Raw genomic sequence first — 14,214 nt, 5'->3', positions numbered from 1 at the left:
AAGCTTCACAAGCAGTTGAGCAGTGCTGTCGATGTCTCTTTCTCTGTCTCTTTCCCTCTGTATCTTCCCTTCTCAATTGCTCTCTGTCCTATCAAATAAATTAATAAATAAAAAATAGAAAAAAATAGGGAAAAAGAACCTGCCCTGTGGACTCCACCTGGAGCCCAACTCAGCAGGCAGAAGCCCACCTGCTTGACGCTCATGAGAGAACGCTAATTCAGGGTTCCATTGTGCTTCTGCATTCCCCCCATGACCAGACTTCAGACTCTTGAATAGCTGTAGGAATGGAAACCAGGGGAGTCGGGTGGTAGCACAGCCGGTTAAGCGCAGGTGGTGCAAAGCGCAAGGGCTGGCATAAGGATCCCGGTTCGAGCCCTAGGCTCCCCACCTGCAGGGGAGTCGCTTCACAGGCGGTGAAGCAGGTCCGCAGGTGTCTGTTTTTCTCTCTGTCATCCCCTCCCCTCTCCATTTCTCTCTGTCCTATCTAACAACAACATCATCAACAGCAACAATAACTACAATATAAAAAACAAGAGCAGCAAAAGGGAATAAATAAATAAATATTTTTTAAAAAAGGAAAGGGAACCAGAATTCTGTGACCTGAGAAAGCAGCACATGAAGGGTGCTTGGCCTTGCTCTTGTTATCAGCTTGGAGCTCACGGCTGCCAGAGTGGGGTAGCACGGGGTCTCAGAGCCCCGAGTCAACAGCAAGCCAAAGCTGGTAACTCCAGGATTCCAAGGCAAGCCCCAAACGCCCTTGGATGAGAGCCAAGGTCATTGGGAAAGCCCAGCCCCCACACCCCCCGCCCAATTGGCAGGAAGCTCGATAGTGTCCAGGTATGGTGCCCTGCATAGTCCTTAGGTCCAGCTCCGTGTTCTCTGCATGTCCCCAAGGGGTCGCCAAACTTCAGCTCTGTTGCTAGCACCCTCACGGGAGTGAGCTCAAAGCTGGGCTGGCACAGGCTGTGTTTTGGCCCATTTCCCTCCGAGGCCCTGTGTCCCTGTGGGACTGGGGATGGGTGGTGGAGACACTTACGCTGGATGCTGAAGCAGAACTTCTTCTGCTGGTAGGAGATGTAGCTGGAGATGGCGCCGAGCAAGGCCATGGCAAGGGCACTGGCCACACCAGCAATGGTGCCTGTCTCTGCTGACATTCCTGGAAATTGGGGAGGGTCCGGGAGGAGGTCACATGCTCCCCACTTGGGGGGCTCTGCTCAGCTCATGCTCATGCCTGAGACCCCCACGGCAGCAGAGGCTATGGCACTGAGCACAGAGCTCAGAAGCCTGCCTCGGGTTTGCCCCAAGTGCTGCTCAGCTTCCAAGGCCCTTTGATCCCAGACTGGGAAGGTTACTTGGGCCACCCCCCTGGGTGTGGGATTTCTCACTCAGTCCCTTCCATGCCTTTGGGGACTCCCTCAGAAAATCTCAGGGAAAGCCCAACAGCTGCCTCAGTGCTCTGTCACACAGGCTGTCCGACAGGAAACGCACCAGATCCAGTGTCATCGTTGCTGTTGCTGCCAAACCTGCCGTCACCTGTGGAGAGCATGAAGCTCTTAGCGTCTGTGGGGCAGAAGCAAGGGAGGGAGGTCCCTCCCCGAGGTCACAAACCCCACCCCTCCACCCACTATGTCCAGACGAGCCTCTTGATTTTAAAATCAAGTCCTTGTGCCCCAAAATGCCCCCCTCCCATTACACATAGCTCTTTTCCAATCCAGAGGCGCACTCTGCTCCCCCTTCCTAGGCTGAGGCTCATCAGCAGGTACTTCGGTGGGCCCAGAACTCACCACCCCAAGTCTTGAAAAGCAGCACTGGGCCTGGCCTCTACTCATCAGAGTCTCTAGCAGCTGCCTCGGGACACTTGTCACCTCTGCCTGAGGCTCTGTGTGCTTCCTGTCTCATCACATCCAGAGCTTTCTGCTCTGGTTGCTGAGTGGTGTGCTGCACACTGTCCCAGCAAGTGGCCAACTCAGGATTTGCAGTCAGGTGATACCCCCTGAGCTAGCTGGCAGAGCTTTTGAGTGCAATATTGCAGAGATGGGGAGCCCACAGCCCCCCTTTTTTCCTTTATATTTTATTTGATAGGACAAAGAGAAATTGAGAGGGGAGGGGGAGACAGGGAGAGCGGGAAAGACAGACATTGGCAGACCTGCTTCATGCTTTATGAAGCTGGCCCCCTGCAGGTGGGGAGCATGGGGCTCAAAGCAGGGTTCTTGTGCAGGTCCTCATGTAGTGTGCTTAACATAGTGTGCTAAACCAGGTGTGCCACTGCTCAGACCCTGTCAGGGAATGTTGTTGACCTGCATGGTGGTGGTGGCCCCAAGGGCCTTCATGTAGTGCAATCTCATGTACACACACGTACACACACAAGACTGATTATGGAGTATGATGCCAACAATCAATTTCAGGACCTCATGCTTGATAGTTTAATGTTGTCTTCACCATGTCACCTTCTGGGTCACCATATTATATATATATATATATTTTTTTTTTTTTCCTCCAGGGTTATTGCTGGGCTCAGTGCCTGCACCATGAATCCACCGCTCCTGGAGGCCATTCCCCCCCCTTTGTTGCCCTTTTTTTTATTGTTGTAGTAATTATTGTTGTTGTGATTGATGTCATTGTTGTTGGATAGGGCAGAGAGAAATGGAGAGAGGAGGGGAAGACAGAGAGGGGGAGAGAGAGACAGACACCTGCAGACCTGCTTCACCGCCTGTGAAGCCACTCCCCTACAGGTGGGGAGCCGGGGGCTCGAACCCGGATCCTTACGCTGGTCTTTGCGATTTGCTCCACATGCGCTTAACCCGCTGCGCTACCGCCCAACCCCCATATTATATTTTTTAAAGAAAGAAGCAGTCTAGAGGACTGGGCAGTGGCTCTGGTTGAGCAAATATGTTACCATGCACAAGGGACTGGGTTTGAGCCTCTGTGCTGCATCTGCAGGGGGAAGCTTCACGGGCAGTGAAGCAAGTACTACAGGTATCTCTGTCTTTCATCCTGTCTCTTCCTCCCCTCTCAATTTCTCTCTGTCCTATCAAAGAGAGAGAAGGGGAGAGAGGGAGAGGGAGAGGGAGAGGCAGAGGCAGAAATGGTTTCTGGGAGCAGTGGGTTTGTTAAACAGGCACTGAGCTCCAGTGATAAGCCTGGTGACAAAAAAAGAAAAAAAAACTTGGAAGGAGAGTGAATGAAAGCTGGTGTGTTTTCACCTGACTGGAGTCCCTAAGTCAGGTTAGAGAGCCCTGGCAGGGAGCAATGGAGAATGAGTCTTTATAAAGAAGTAGAGACACAGCTTCTGCAGGGAGGGGGTGGAGGACAGAACAGAAGGGGATAGTCACCCTGCACATCAACACACCTACACTAAGATCAAACTGGCGGGAGTTGGGCGGTAGCGCAGCGGGTTAAGCGCACGTGGCGCAAAGCGCAAGGACCAGCTAAGGATCTCAGTTCGAGCCCCCGGCTCCCCACCTGCAGGGGAGTTGCTTCACAGGTGGTGAAGCAGGTCTGCAGGTGTCTATCTTTCTCTCCCCCTCTCTGTCTTCCCCTCCTCTCTCCATTTCCCTCTGTCCTATCTAACAATGACGACATCAAAAACAACAACTACAACAACAATGAAAAACAGCAAAGGCAACAAAAGGGAAAATAAATATAAAAAATTTTTTAAAAAAAGATCACACAGGCGAGGACAGGGTGGTTCCATTACTCGAGGTGGGTCTCTCTTTCCTTGCTTTCTTTGAATTAATTAATTAATTTATTTATTTGTTGTTGGATAGAGACAGAGAGAAATTGAGAAGGGAGGGGGGATATAGAGAGGGAGAGAGACTGAGAGACACCTGCAGCCCTGCTTCACCACTCATGAAGCTTTCCCCCTGCAGGTGGGGACCAGGGGCTTGAACCTGGATCCTTGCACACTGTAATGTGTGCACTTAACCAGGTGCGCCACCACCTGCCCCTCCCCATTAATACTTGAATCTCACACCCTGCACAACTGAGGGACACAGAAGGTAATCAGTACGGCCCTGCCCTCTCTCCCTCCAGAGGTACATGGCGGGGGGTTGACACCCCCAATGTTGATCTCAAAAGCTCAATACTTTTATCTTCAGGAACTCCTGACCTCTGTGCTTGTAAGGAAGCACAATCCTAAGAAAATGACCAAAATGTGTTATCCCCCTCCAAAAACAAACAAACAAACAATCAAACAAAAAACACCGCCCAATCATGTGGAGTCAATGCTTACATGTCATGTGTGTAGGAAATCTACGGAGAAAGAACAATATAGGACATTCTGGAGGTGTTCCAGGTGGCACAAGCCTGAAGCAAAGTCAGATCCCAGTATATGGTGTATATGTGCCACTTGCTTCCAGAGTCATGGGCACAATGTCATGTCTTCTGTTCTGGGCGTTCTACTCCTTTCTCTGTCGCCACATGCATGCTGGGCCTAAGAGGACAGTGGGCCAACCCTGGGGCCCTGGTATGGGACATTTCCCCAGTCCTCTAGCACCCAGTGGAAGCAACTCTGAGTTCCCCTGGCTGGAGATTGGATAAAGGGAGTGGCCCACAGAAGGCACACAGTCATGGGGTCCTTAGGGGTCATAAGGAAATGGGCACAGTGTGTTGGTCTCCAAGGATACACCCTACCTGAGGGAGTCAGGGAAGGACCTGCGGGCAGAGACAGCACTGCATTTTGCCATGGGCACTTGTCACTGGCTTGGGACTCGCACACCAGTCTCCTCCAGCTCCACAGCCTGGGCAGCAGACCCAGAAGGTGACAGCAGAGCAGAAATACAGAGACCAAGATTCCCAAGAGCAAGAGAGTCCCAGGCCTTGGGGAAAGAATGAGAAAGAACAGGTGACCAAAGGCATAAGCAGCAGAGGCCACACAGGACCACTAAGAAGTAATTGAGGCTGAAGAGTAATGCCTAGTGCATGGGACGAAGAGCTGGATGGGACAGTGGCAGAAGCTTGTCCATGAGAGACTGTCACTGTCATCCACAAAGTATGGGCTCCTCTGGGACCAGTGGAGTGTCTGTGTGAGAAAAGAGATATCCGACAGAGAAGACACTATAGCCACGTCCTCTCAAATGAGAGTTGTGGTGACATTTCATCTAGAAAGAGTGACAGTGGCTCAGGCTGGCAGTGCTACCTCGAGGGTCCCCTTTCCTCAGCAGGCTGTCTCTTCTGGAACTAGGACGTTCCCTCTGCCCGTGGCGTGGGCATGTGTGCAAGGAGGAGCATGTCTCCTTCCTCAACACCAAAAGGAACAGAGGGGCTAACTTCAGCCACCAATTGATTCTCCCTTACAAAAGCAGTTCAAATAGGAGCCCAATTAAAGGCACTCCTAACACTTCTTCTTTGCTTAAACACATCGTCTTAATAAGGGGTCTCTTCCCAGTTCCCCGGACGTGTCACTCAGATTCGCATCTGAACATGCTCACACGTGCTGCCTGCCCCAGCAGCCTGCTGCAAATACCATTTGTCACCCAGGAGTAATTGGCTCATTTGCTGGCTTTGCCCTTTAAGCACTCCATGTTCTTCTGACACCTGCACACCACTTACAATCTGTCTGAGTCCGCTCTTTGCAGCCGCTGTCTGCAAAGGTGTTGGAAGGACAGAGCAGCTCCAGTCTCCTTTCATCAGGACAGAGCACTGCTCCACGCAAAAACTACAAATGCCAGAGCCCTAGCTGACCCACATGGGGGTGGCAACGTGCCAAGCAGACACACAGAGCCACCACACGCACAAACACGGCCACCCACCAGCGCCAAGTGACAGCTCCCTGTCACACTGCAACAGTGACGATGGCATAGGATCCTGCAAACCTGCTCAGCCCTGTCAAGTCCGAGAGCACTGTCTCTGAGCACAGCTGCTATACTCGGGTCAGAACTGGACATGGAGAAGCTAAAACGCTGGAATCTTTGGGGCTTTGGGAGGAAACACACATCTGGTCTGGGGGGCAGGAGACCATTCTGACTGAAGTCAGGGGTTCTCACACCAATACCCAATAACATTCCATAGAGTACACTTGTGCACATGCACACATGCATGTGCGTACACATAAACACACGCACAAACACACATAGACACTCACACAAACACAGAGACACACAGACACACACACATGAGTGCAGGCCAAGTATGCTGAAATGAAAACAAGTTCCTATCAGTTCCATGAGAGTGCCCTGGTTTTCTCAGTGGGGTCGATGTCCAATGGGCTATGGTGAGGTGGCAGCCTTGAAGGACAACGGGGTGCAGTAATTTCTGCAGACTAATCTGCAGAGATCTCTGCCACATTTCAACTATGGGAAACTGAAAGGGCTGCTTTAGAAACAGTCTGACTTTCTATGGGTATCATTCTACGGTATTGCTCTTCCCACTCAGGGCTGGGGGGGGACAGATTCCACAGACTGAGTGTCCCCCAGTGGCTGTCAGTGGTGCTTCTGCAAGGGTGGGGGCCTTAACCCATGTGGCACCAGGGTTGGAGGCACAGCCTGGGGAAAGGTGTGACTTTTCCAAGAAGGCCTATTTGATTTATTTGTTGATTGATTGATTGATTTCTGAATAGAGACTAAGAAATTGAGAGGGGGTGGAAAGAGAGAGAGAGAGAGAGACCTGAAACACTGCTTTACCACTTGAGAAGACACACAGGTGTCTGCAGGTGGGAAGCTTGAACCCAGGTTCTTATACTCTGCAATGTGTGCGCTCGACCAGATGCATCACCACCCAGTCCCCCAACCTGGTTAATTAATTCCCCCCTTGAACTGCACACCCCTCCCATTCCAGATGAGCCCCAATTTGTACACAGGACCGTTGTGAGCTACGTCTCCTCTCCCAGTGATCTAAACAGGCTCTGACAGCCTGGTGAGAACAGGAATGGTCAGGAAGGAGGATAAGGGGGTCCTGGGTGAAGGGGGGCTGGCTACCTTTGCCCTTGTCCGGCTTGTAGTCACCACCTACGATGTCTTCCAGATCCTTGTCGGAGAAGCCTAGGAAAAGCACACTCACGTTGCAAAGTCAAACAGCCTTTCTCACTTGTAAAGCCTGGGCGAGTTCATGTCACACAACCCTTATCCCTAAGAAAGATGCCTTGAAGGCACCCCTGGCTTGTCAGGCCTGGATCCCAGGCAAGAGGGGGTAGAGTGTGCGTCTTGTATGTTGCAGGCGCTGGGTTCGAGCTCTGGCACTAAAGGGAAAGAGGATGCCCTCAATGACTGTGGCAGGCAGTCTGCAAAGGACCCAAGACAGCACCCATCTTTGCCTCTCACATCTCCTAGGGTGAAGGGTTCAGAACAGCTGCATCACTGCAACTCAGTGGTCAGACGCGGCAAAGGTACAGGGACTTTGCAGATGTGATGAAGGCACCACACCTGTCTGACTTGGCATTTAGCAAATGTGATTATGCTGCTGGTACCCTCCTGGGAAAATAATACCTTTTCAACAAACTCTAGATCATGTCCTATTGGCCTTCAAGAAGCAGTCTGTCCACAGTGACATGAGCATGGACAGGGCCTAATGCCAGATGAATGACCCCTGAGATCTGGGTGGCACCCTCAACTAACTCAGCTGTTCTAGAACTACTCGCCACAAGGAGATGTGACAGCAGAGATGGGTGGTGTCCTCTCCCCCACCCCCATCCCAACCAACGAAAGACAACAGGGCTCACGGCCAGTGGCTGCAGACACAGAATTTTGAGGGCCATATCATTACTTGGAAAGCACTCAGAAACCCTCGTCCACTCCTCGCCAGCCTCTAGTTCCCAGGTCCCAGAATGATTTCATGAAGCACATGTGCTCCTCTCGGCGCAGGGCTGTCATTACTGTGTTGGGTCCCGGAAGTTTAGATGACAGAGCAACACTGGGCAAACCATGGGTACAGGAGGATGTGATGGACATGTTTCTGAAAACAAGCCACAAATGGCTGTCACTGCCAAGGTAACCAGTGCTGGATTGTGGTACCAATGATGAGATTTCAAGAAAAAAACGAGCATTCTGGAAGTCAACATTCACTGCCATCAGCTTAGCCACTTCCCAGGACAAAAAGCCTTCCCTGACAAGATGTTCATGGCAAACACATGTGAAGCTGGGGCACAGCAGAGGGAAACTTGTCATTATGTGGGAGTGCTGATAGGCTCTGGGCAGTGGCCTTGTCCAGATGGACAGAGAGTGACATGACCAAACCTCCAGTGGGCAAATGAGTCCTTTCAAGCTCAGGAGAGTCCCCTGAGGGCTGACTGGCACCAAGCAGGGATAAGGCACTAGTGTTGCTTTGTGTTCCACCCTCCACATGACCTTGGAAGAACCTGCACTGAACCGGTCATATTCTTAGTGTATCAGGAAAAGAGAAGTCTACAATACTGCCTGCCCTTCCCACTTGCATGTCTATGTAAGGCTACAACTTTTCATATTGTTGATTTTTTAGAAATATTTTAATTAATTTATTATTGGATAGAGGAAGAGAGAAATTGAGAAGGGAGTGGAGATAGACAGGGAGAGAGAGAGAGATACCTGCAGCCCTGCTTCAGCACTCATGAAGCTTGCCCCCTGCGGTGGGGACCAGGGGCTTGAACTTATGTCCTTGACCACTGTAATGACTGCACTTAACTGGGTTTGCCACCTCCTTGCCCCCATATATTTTTATAGAGAGTGAGAGAGACAGATATATATATGTAGAGAGAAAGAGGCGCAAAAGAGATCACAGCAACACAGCTTCCTTCAATGCAGTGGGGACCAGGCTTGAACCAGGGTTACACACCTGGCAAAGCAACATACTATCTAAGTGAGCTATTCGGCCAGCCCGTCTTCTTCATTTCTGTCCACAGAGCATAGGGTCACAAGAGTTGAGTTTAGATGTCCACCTTTCCCTCTGAGCTAGACAGGCTAGAAATGTGTACCCCCAAATCCTACTTCCATATGTCTTGGTCCTGCCAGGTGTGCTTATTGCTCATAAAATACTTTGTGTGAACATGTATGGGTAAATGATAGTTCATTTACAGTGAACTGACAAACTTCTTAGATGTTTTCCAGCTTTGATTCCAACATGGCTACCCGAGAAACAAAAGCCTTTGTTTGCACTCTTCACTAGTTGGGGGCAGGGGGTCTGAGATCAAACAGTTTGAGAACCTCTGTTTCAGGGCTCTGTGCCCTGCCATGTCCCCAGCCCTGCCAGGAAACATCCAGACCAGGAGCTCAAGTGGCCTGGCACATCAACAGTCTGGCCATACCTCCACCAGCAGGGTTGGGTTTCCTATGACCTTTGTCTGGATCGTTGCGGTCATCCAAGGCATCGGCCAAGTCAAAATCCTTTCCTGAAAGTGCAGGGAAATTAGTACACACAGGTAGTGGCTTTGGACACGACCCCAGGGGGAGCTGTGTGGGGGCGGCCAGGGTACCTGGAGGCTTGAGTGGAGCTCTGGTTGTTGTGGGTCTCTTGGTTGTAGTGGTGCGGTCCCATCTTGCTGAAAAAAGGGAGATGTGAGGGGAACACACTAAGTAACAAAGTGCAAATGCCACTTTAGGACTCAGGGAAGTGGTTTCTCAAGTAGCGAATGCCATCTTGGTTCTGAGACCCACTAAGGGCTCTCCGGAAGCATTCTGGGTGACAGTGAGATACAAGGTGTAGGTGCGACAAATGGGTTCTGCTCCCTTCTTGTCAGTGGTGCCGTCCTCAGTGGGAACTGGTGAAGGGGGCTGTGGCTGAGTCTAGATATATTGGAGGCACAGGGTCTGGGCAGCTCCAGAGTGTGACCTGGGAGAGTGCCAGGCCTGGTTTCCACCAGCCAGCATGGCACATCACAGATAACTCTGACCACATGGACCATGACTGCATTCCCAGCACAGTGTGGGAGTGTCTCCTGAACCCAGCACTGAACAGCAGACACACACACCGTTTTGGTGTGGTGACTCCCCTAAGCATTCCTTCTTTGACTCCATAAAATCACAGGCTTTCCTTCACAGTGGTTACACAATAAGATGCTGTGCACAGATTTTCCAGCCTTCTCTTTTCTTAAGCAGGAAGACTCTGTAGTGGCCACTTCTACTATCTAGAGTCATAGAAGGAACACAGTTTTCAGTAAGGTAAAGGCAGAGATCAGACAGGCTTAATGCTTGCTCTCTCTCTCTCTCCCCACTCCTTACACACACGCACACACACGCACACACACAGACACACACACACACACAGAGAAACAGAGAGAGAGAGAGAAACAGAGACTCACACACACGTCATTCAATAACTATGAGCCACTCATAAATCAAACCAGAGGGCTGGGGAGACAGCAAAATGGTTCTGCAAAAAGTCTTCCATGACTGAGACTCTGAGGTCCCAGCAACAGCATTAGCCAGAGATCAGCGCTTCCTTCTTCTTCTAGCGTTTGCCCTTCTTCCGTAGCCAGTCAACAGCGTCAGGTTGAGCCTGATGTAAAGTTTCGAGACCTCCTTTGAATCTGGAGAGGTGGCAGTCGTTGACTATGTGGGTCATAGTCTGTCTGGAGCCGCAGGGGCAGTTCGGGTCGTCTCTAGCGCTAATGAGATTTCATTGTTCACACTCGTTCTACAGGGTCATTAGTACTCTTGTTACCTAAGACAAGCTAATCTAGCACAAGTTAACTATAGATCTATAATCCTTGTGAATTTGGATGTAGACACCTCAAAATCTAGCAGCATATTAAGATGATTGACCACAAGCAAGTGGGATCAATGGCAGGAATGCCAAGATAGAACATCAATAAGAAATATAAATTAGGGAGTTGGGCGGTAGCACAGTGGGTTAAGCGCATGTGGCGCAAAGCACAAGGACCGGTTAGGATCCCGGTTCGAGTCCCCGGCTCCTCACTTGCAGGGGAGTCCCTTCAAAGGCGGTGAAGCAGGTCTGCAGGTGTCTTTCTGTCTCTCTTCCTCTCTATCTCCCCCTTCTCTCTCAATTTCTCTCTGTCTCTATCCAATGACAAATTAAAAAAAATTTAAAAAAAAGAAATATAGATCAACCGCATCCTGTAATAACGGGGAGGATGGCACAGCACAACAACACATTATGGTAAGACTATGTAAGAAACTAGGGCTGGAAAGGTGTTTTCTCAACCTAATGAAGAACATCTACAACAAATCCACTGCAGACATTAGACCTAGAGATGGAAAGACTACAAGTCTGTCTCCTAAGATCAGCAAGAAGATAATGCTGTCACTTTCACCACTTTTCTTCAACTACAGTGGAAGTCCTACTAGGGCAATTTAAGAAGAAAAAAGATCATGTAGTTGGAGAAAACAGAAGTGAAACTATCCCTTGTCCAAGATGAAACAATCTCATTAAACGCATACACACTAAAGAATCCATCCCTCTATCAGAACCAATAAGTTTGATAAAGTTGCATGATATGACATCAGTGTACAAAAGTCAGTTGTATACCTGTATGTTAGTAATGATCAATCTGAAAAGGAAAAACACACTTTAAAGCAGTACAAAAAGAATAGAATTCTTAGGAATAAATTTAACCCATGAAGTTTAAAGACCTGTACACTAAAAACTAGAAAACACTGTTGAAAGACATTAAAGTGAGAGAAATAATAAATAAATAAATAAATAAATAAAACATCCCATGTTCATAGATTCATAGACTCAGCATTAAGATGACAATATTACCCTAATAAAAGTGCATATTCTATGTAATCATCACCAACATTCTAACTGCTTCTTTCTGCACAATGAATAAGATGATCCTAAAATTCAGATGGAATTTCATAGGGCCTTAAAAGACCAAAGTACTCTTTTTTTAAAAAAATTTAAATATTTATTTATTTATTCCTTTTTGTTTCCCTTGTTATTTTATTGTTGTAGTTATTATTGTTGTTGTTATTGATGTCGTTGTTGTTGGATAGGACAGAGAGAAATGGAGAGAGGAGGGGAAGACAGAGAGGGGGAGAGAAAGATAGACACCTGCAGACCTGCTTCACCGCCTGTGAAGTGACTTCCCAGCAGGTGGAGAGCCGGGGGCTTGAACTGGAATCCTTATGCAGGCCCTAGCGCTTTGTGCCATGTGTGCTTAACCCGCTGTGCTACTGCCCGACTCCCCCAAACTACTCTTAAATAGTACCATCACAATTAAAGGAGTCACACTCACCAAGTTCAAAACTTGCTGTCAACCTACAGTAATCAAAAGGGTGTGAAATATGTATCAGAAGAGACATGTGGATCAACATTACAGAAAGTCCAGAAAGAAACCCTCATATGTCTGGCAGATTTTCAACACGGTCCCAAGAACATTCAATGAAAGAAAAATTGTCTTTTTAACAAGAAATGCTGGGACAATCAAAACATGCACACAATAAAGAAAGAAGGTCACCCCTACTTTCCACCATATATAGAAATCACCTAAAATAGATCACAGGCATAAAAGCTAAAGCTAAAAAAAAAAAAAAAAAGAAAGAAAGAAAAGAGAAAGAAAGAAAACAAACAAAAATACTTAGATAACATGACATCTAGTTTGGCAACGTGACCTTAATAGATGGAACCTACAGCATGAACAACAGAAGATATCAGCTTAGACTTCATCAAACTTAAAAAGCTTTGAGCATCTACGAATCTATCAGGGAAGTGGAAAGACAGCCTATCAAATGGGCAGAAGAGTTTATAAGCCACCTATTGGAAATAGACCAGACTTCTGAGTTTACTGAAATCACTGAGTGTTAAGAAAACACTCTGAGTACTACAGTAAGGTCCTACTTCACACCTGCTTGGATGGCAATGAAAAGAGGGAAATAAAAACGTAGCCATAAAAATCTTAACCACAATGCTCTTAGAAGAAAACACAGGGGAAAAGTTGACAAGAATATAATTTCTTGGATAGGATACCAAAAGTGATGCCACAAAAGCCAGTAAATAAGCGTTATCCTGACACGTCACCCTGATCTGGACCTATGCCAGGAGCCTGCATGGTTTCACAGGCAGAACGCCAAATGGAAATTATAGGCACAAAATCATCTCCAAATGGATGATATGTGTAGGTAAGAAAAAAATGGTATTGCTGAAACCATTAAGCAACCATAAAAAAAGTCAGTTGCCACTAGAATATTAGCTTGACATGTGCATGGCCCCAATAGTTTGTATGTATAAGAATACATATTTGGGGGCTGGGTAGTTGGCATACCTGGTCAAGTACATACATTACCATGTGTGAGGATCGAGGTTCAAGCCCCCACTCCCAGAGCACTCGCAGAGGGAAAGCTTCACAAGTGGTGAAGAAGGTCTGCAGGTGTCTCTCTATCTCTGTCCCTCTTTATTCCCCTTCCCATCTCAATTTATCTCTGTTCTATCAAATGAAAAGAAAGGAAAAGATAACAAGACACCAGTAGTAGTGAACTTGTTGTGCAAGCACTGAGCCCCCAGCAACTCCTGGTGGAAAAAGAAAAGAATATTTACTTGATCCAGTTTTAAAAATACCAACTGACCATAGATGTGAGTGTAAAGATCTACACTTCCAGACTCTCATTCAGGCCACTAATCTGCATGCTGATCCTGGGGCCAGACCATGCAGTCTGGTTCACCAAAGCTTCATGGAGTTGAGCCTGCTATGCACTTTCCAGATAGGTCTGTCTGCCTGCTTTGGAGAATGAGGGTGTCATTTTGAGAGAGATTGTTCCCTTCTCTCTCTCTCTCTCTCTCTCTCTCTCTCTCTATATATATATATATATATATATATATATATAAAATTTATTAATATCTATAATTTATATTGAGAGGTTAATGGTTTAGAGTACAGTCTTTTTTTCTTCTTCTCACCACTCCTGTCACCAGTGGTCTGCGTCCCCAACCCCACTCTCATAGATAACCACTACAGTCCTCCCAAAGTCTTAGATAGAGGCTCACATTTTTTTTTCACATTCATATGCTCAATTCTCTACATTCCACATGAGTGAAACAATTCTGTAGTTGTCCTTCACCTCCTTACGTGCCTCACTAAACATAATTTTCTCAAGTCCATTCATTTTATCCCAAAGGACACAATGAAATCTTTTTTATTGCTGAGTAATATTCCGTTGAGTATGTGTCCCATAATTTTTTAAAAAATATTTATTTATTCCCTTTTGTTGCCCTTTGTTGTTTTATTGTTGCATTTATTCTTCTTGTCGTCATTGTTGGATAGGATAGAGAGAAATGGAGAGAGGAGGGGAAGACAGAGAGGGGGAGAGAAAGACAGACAACTGCAGACATGCTTCACCGCCTGTGAAGCGA

The 14,214-nt window shown here is 47.8% G+C and overlaps 1 protein-coding gene across 5 annotated transcripts in view; it reads right to left on the bottom strand.

Moving 5' to 3' along the window:
* CD99L2 (CD99 molecule like 2) overlaps positions 1 to 14,214 on the bottom strand; it is a 73,619-nt gene that overhangs the window by 7,341 nt on the left and 52,064 nt on the right. For all 5 annotated transcript variants that reach the window (XM_060183540.1, XM_060183541.1, XM_060183538.1 and 2 more), the window contains 5 exons: positions 9,380 to 9,445; positions 9,212 to 9,295; positions 6,915 to 6,977; positions 1,489 to 1,533; positions 1,037 to 1,156 (listed from right to left, as the gene is read on the bottom strand). In XM_060183540.1, the coding sequence (XP_060039523.1) occupies positions 1,037 to 1,156; positions 1,489 to 1,533; positions 6,915 to 6,977; positions 9,212 to 9,295; positions 9,380 to 9,445 (378 nt within the window). The remainder of the gene's footprint in view (positions 1 to 1,036; positions 1,157 to 1,488; positions 1,534 to 6,914; positions 6,978 to 9,211; positions 9,296 to 9,379; positions 9,446 to 14,214) is intronic.

This window comes from Erinaceus europaeus, chromosome X (assembly GCF_950295315.1).
Source record: "Erinaceus europaeus chromosome X, mEriEur2.1, whole genome shotgun sequence".
NCBI lineage: Eukaryota > Metazoa > Chordata > Mammalia > Eulipotyphla > Erinaceidae > Erinaceus > Erinaceus europaeus.
This window is presented reverse-complemented; position numbering and strand designations above follow the sequence as displayed.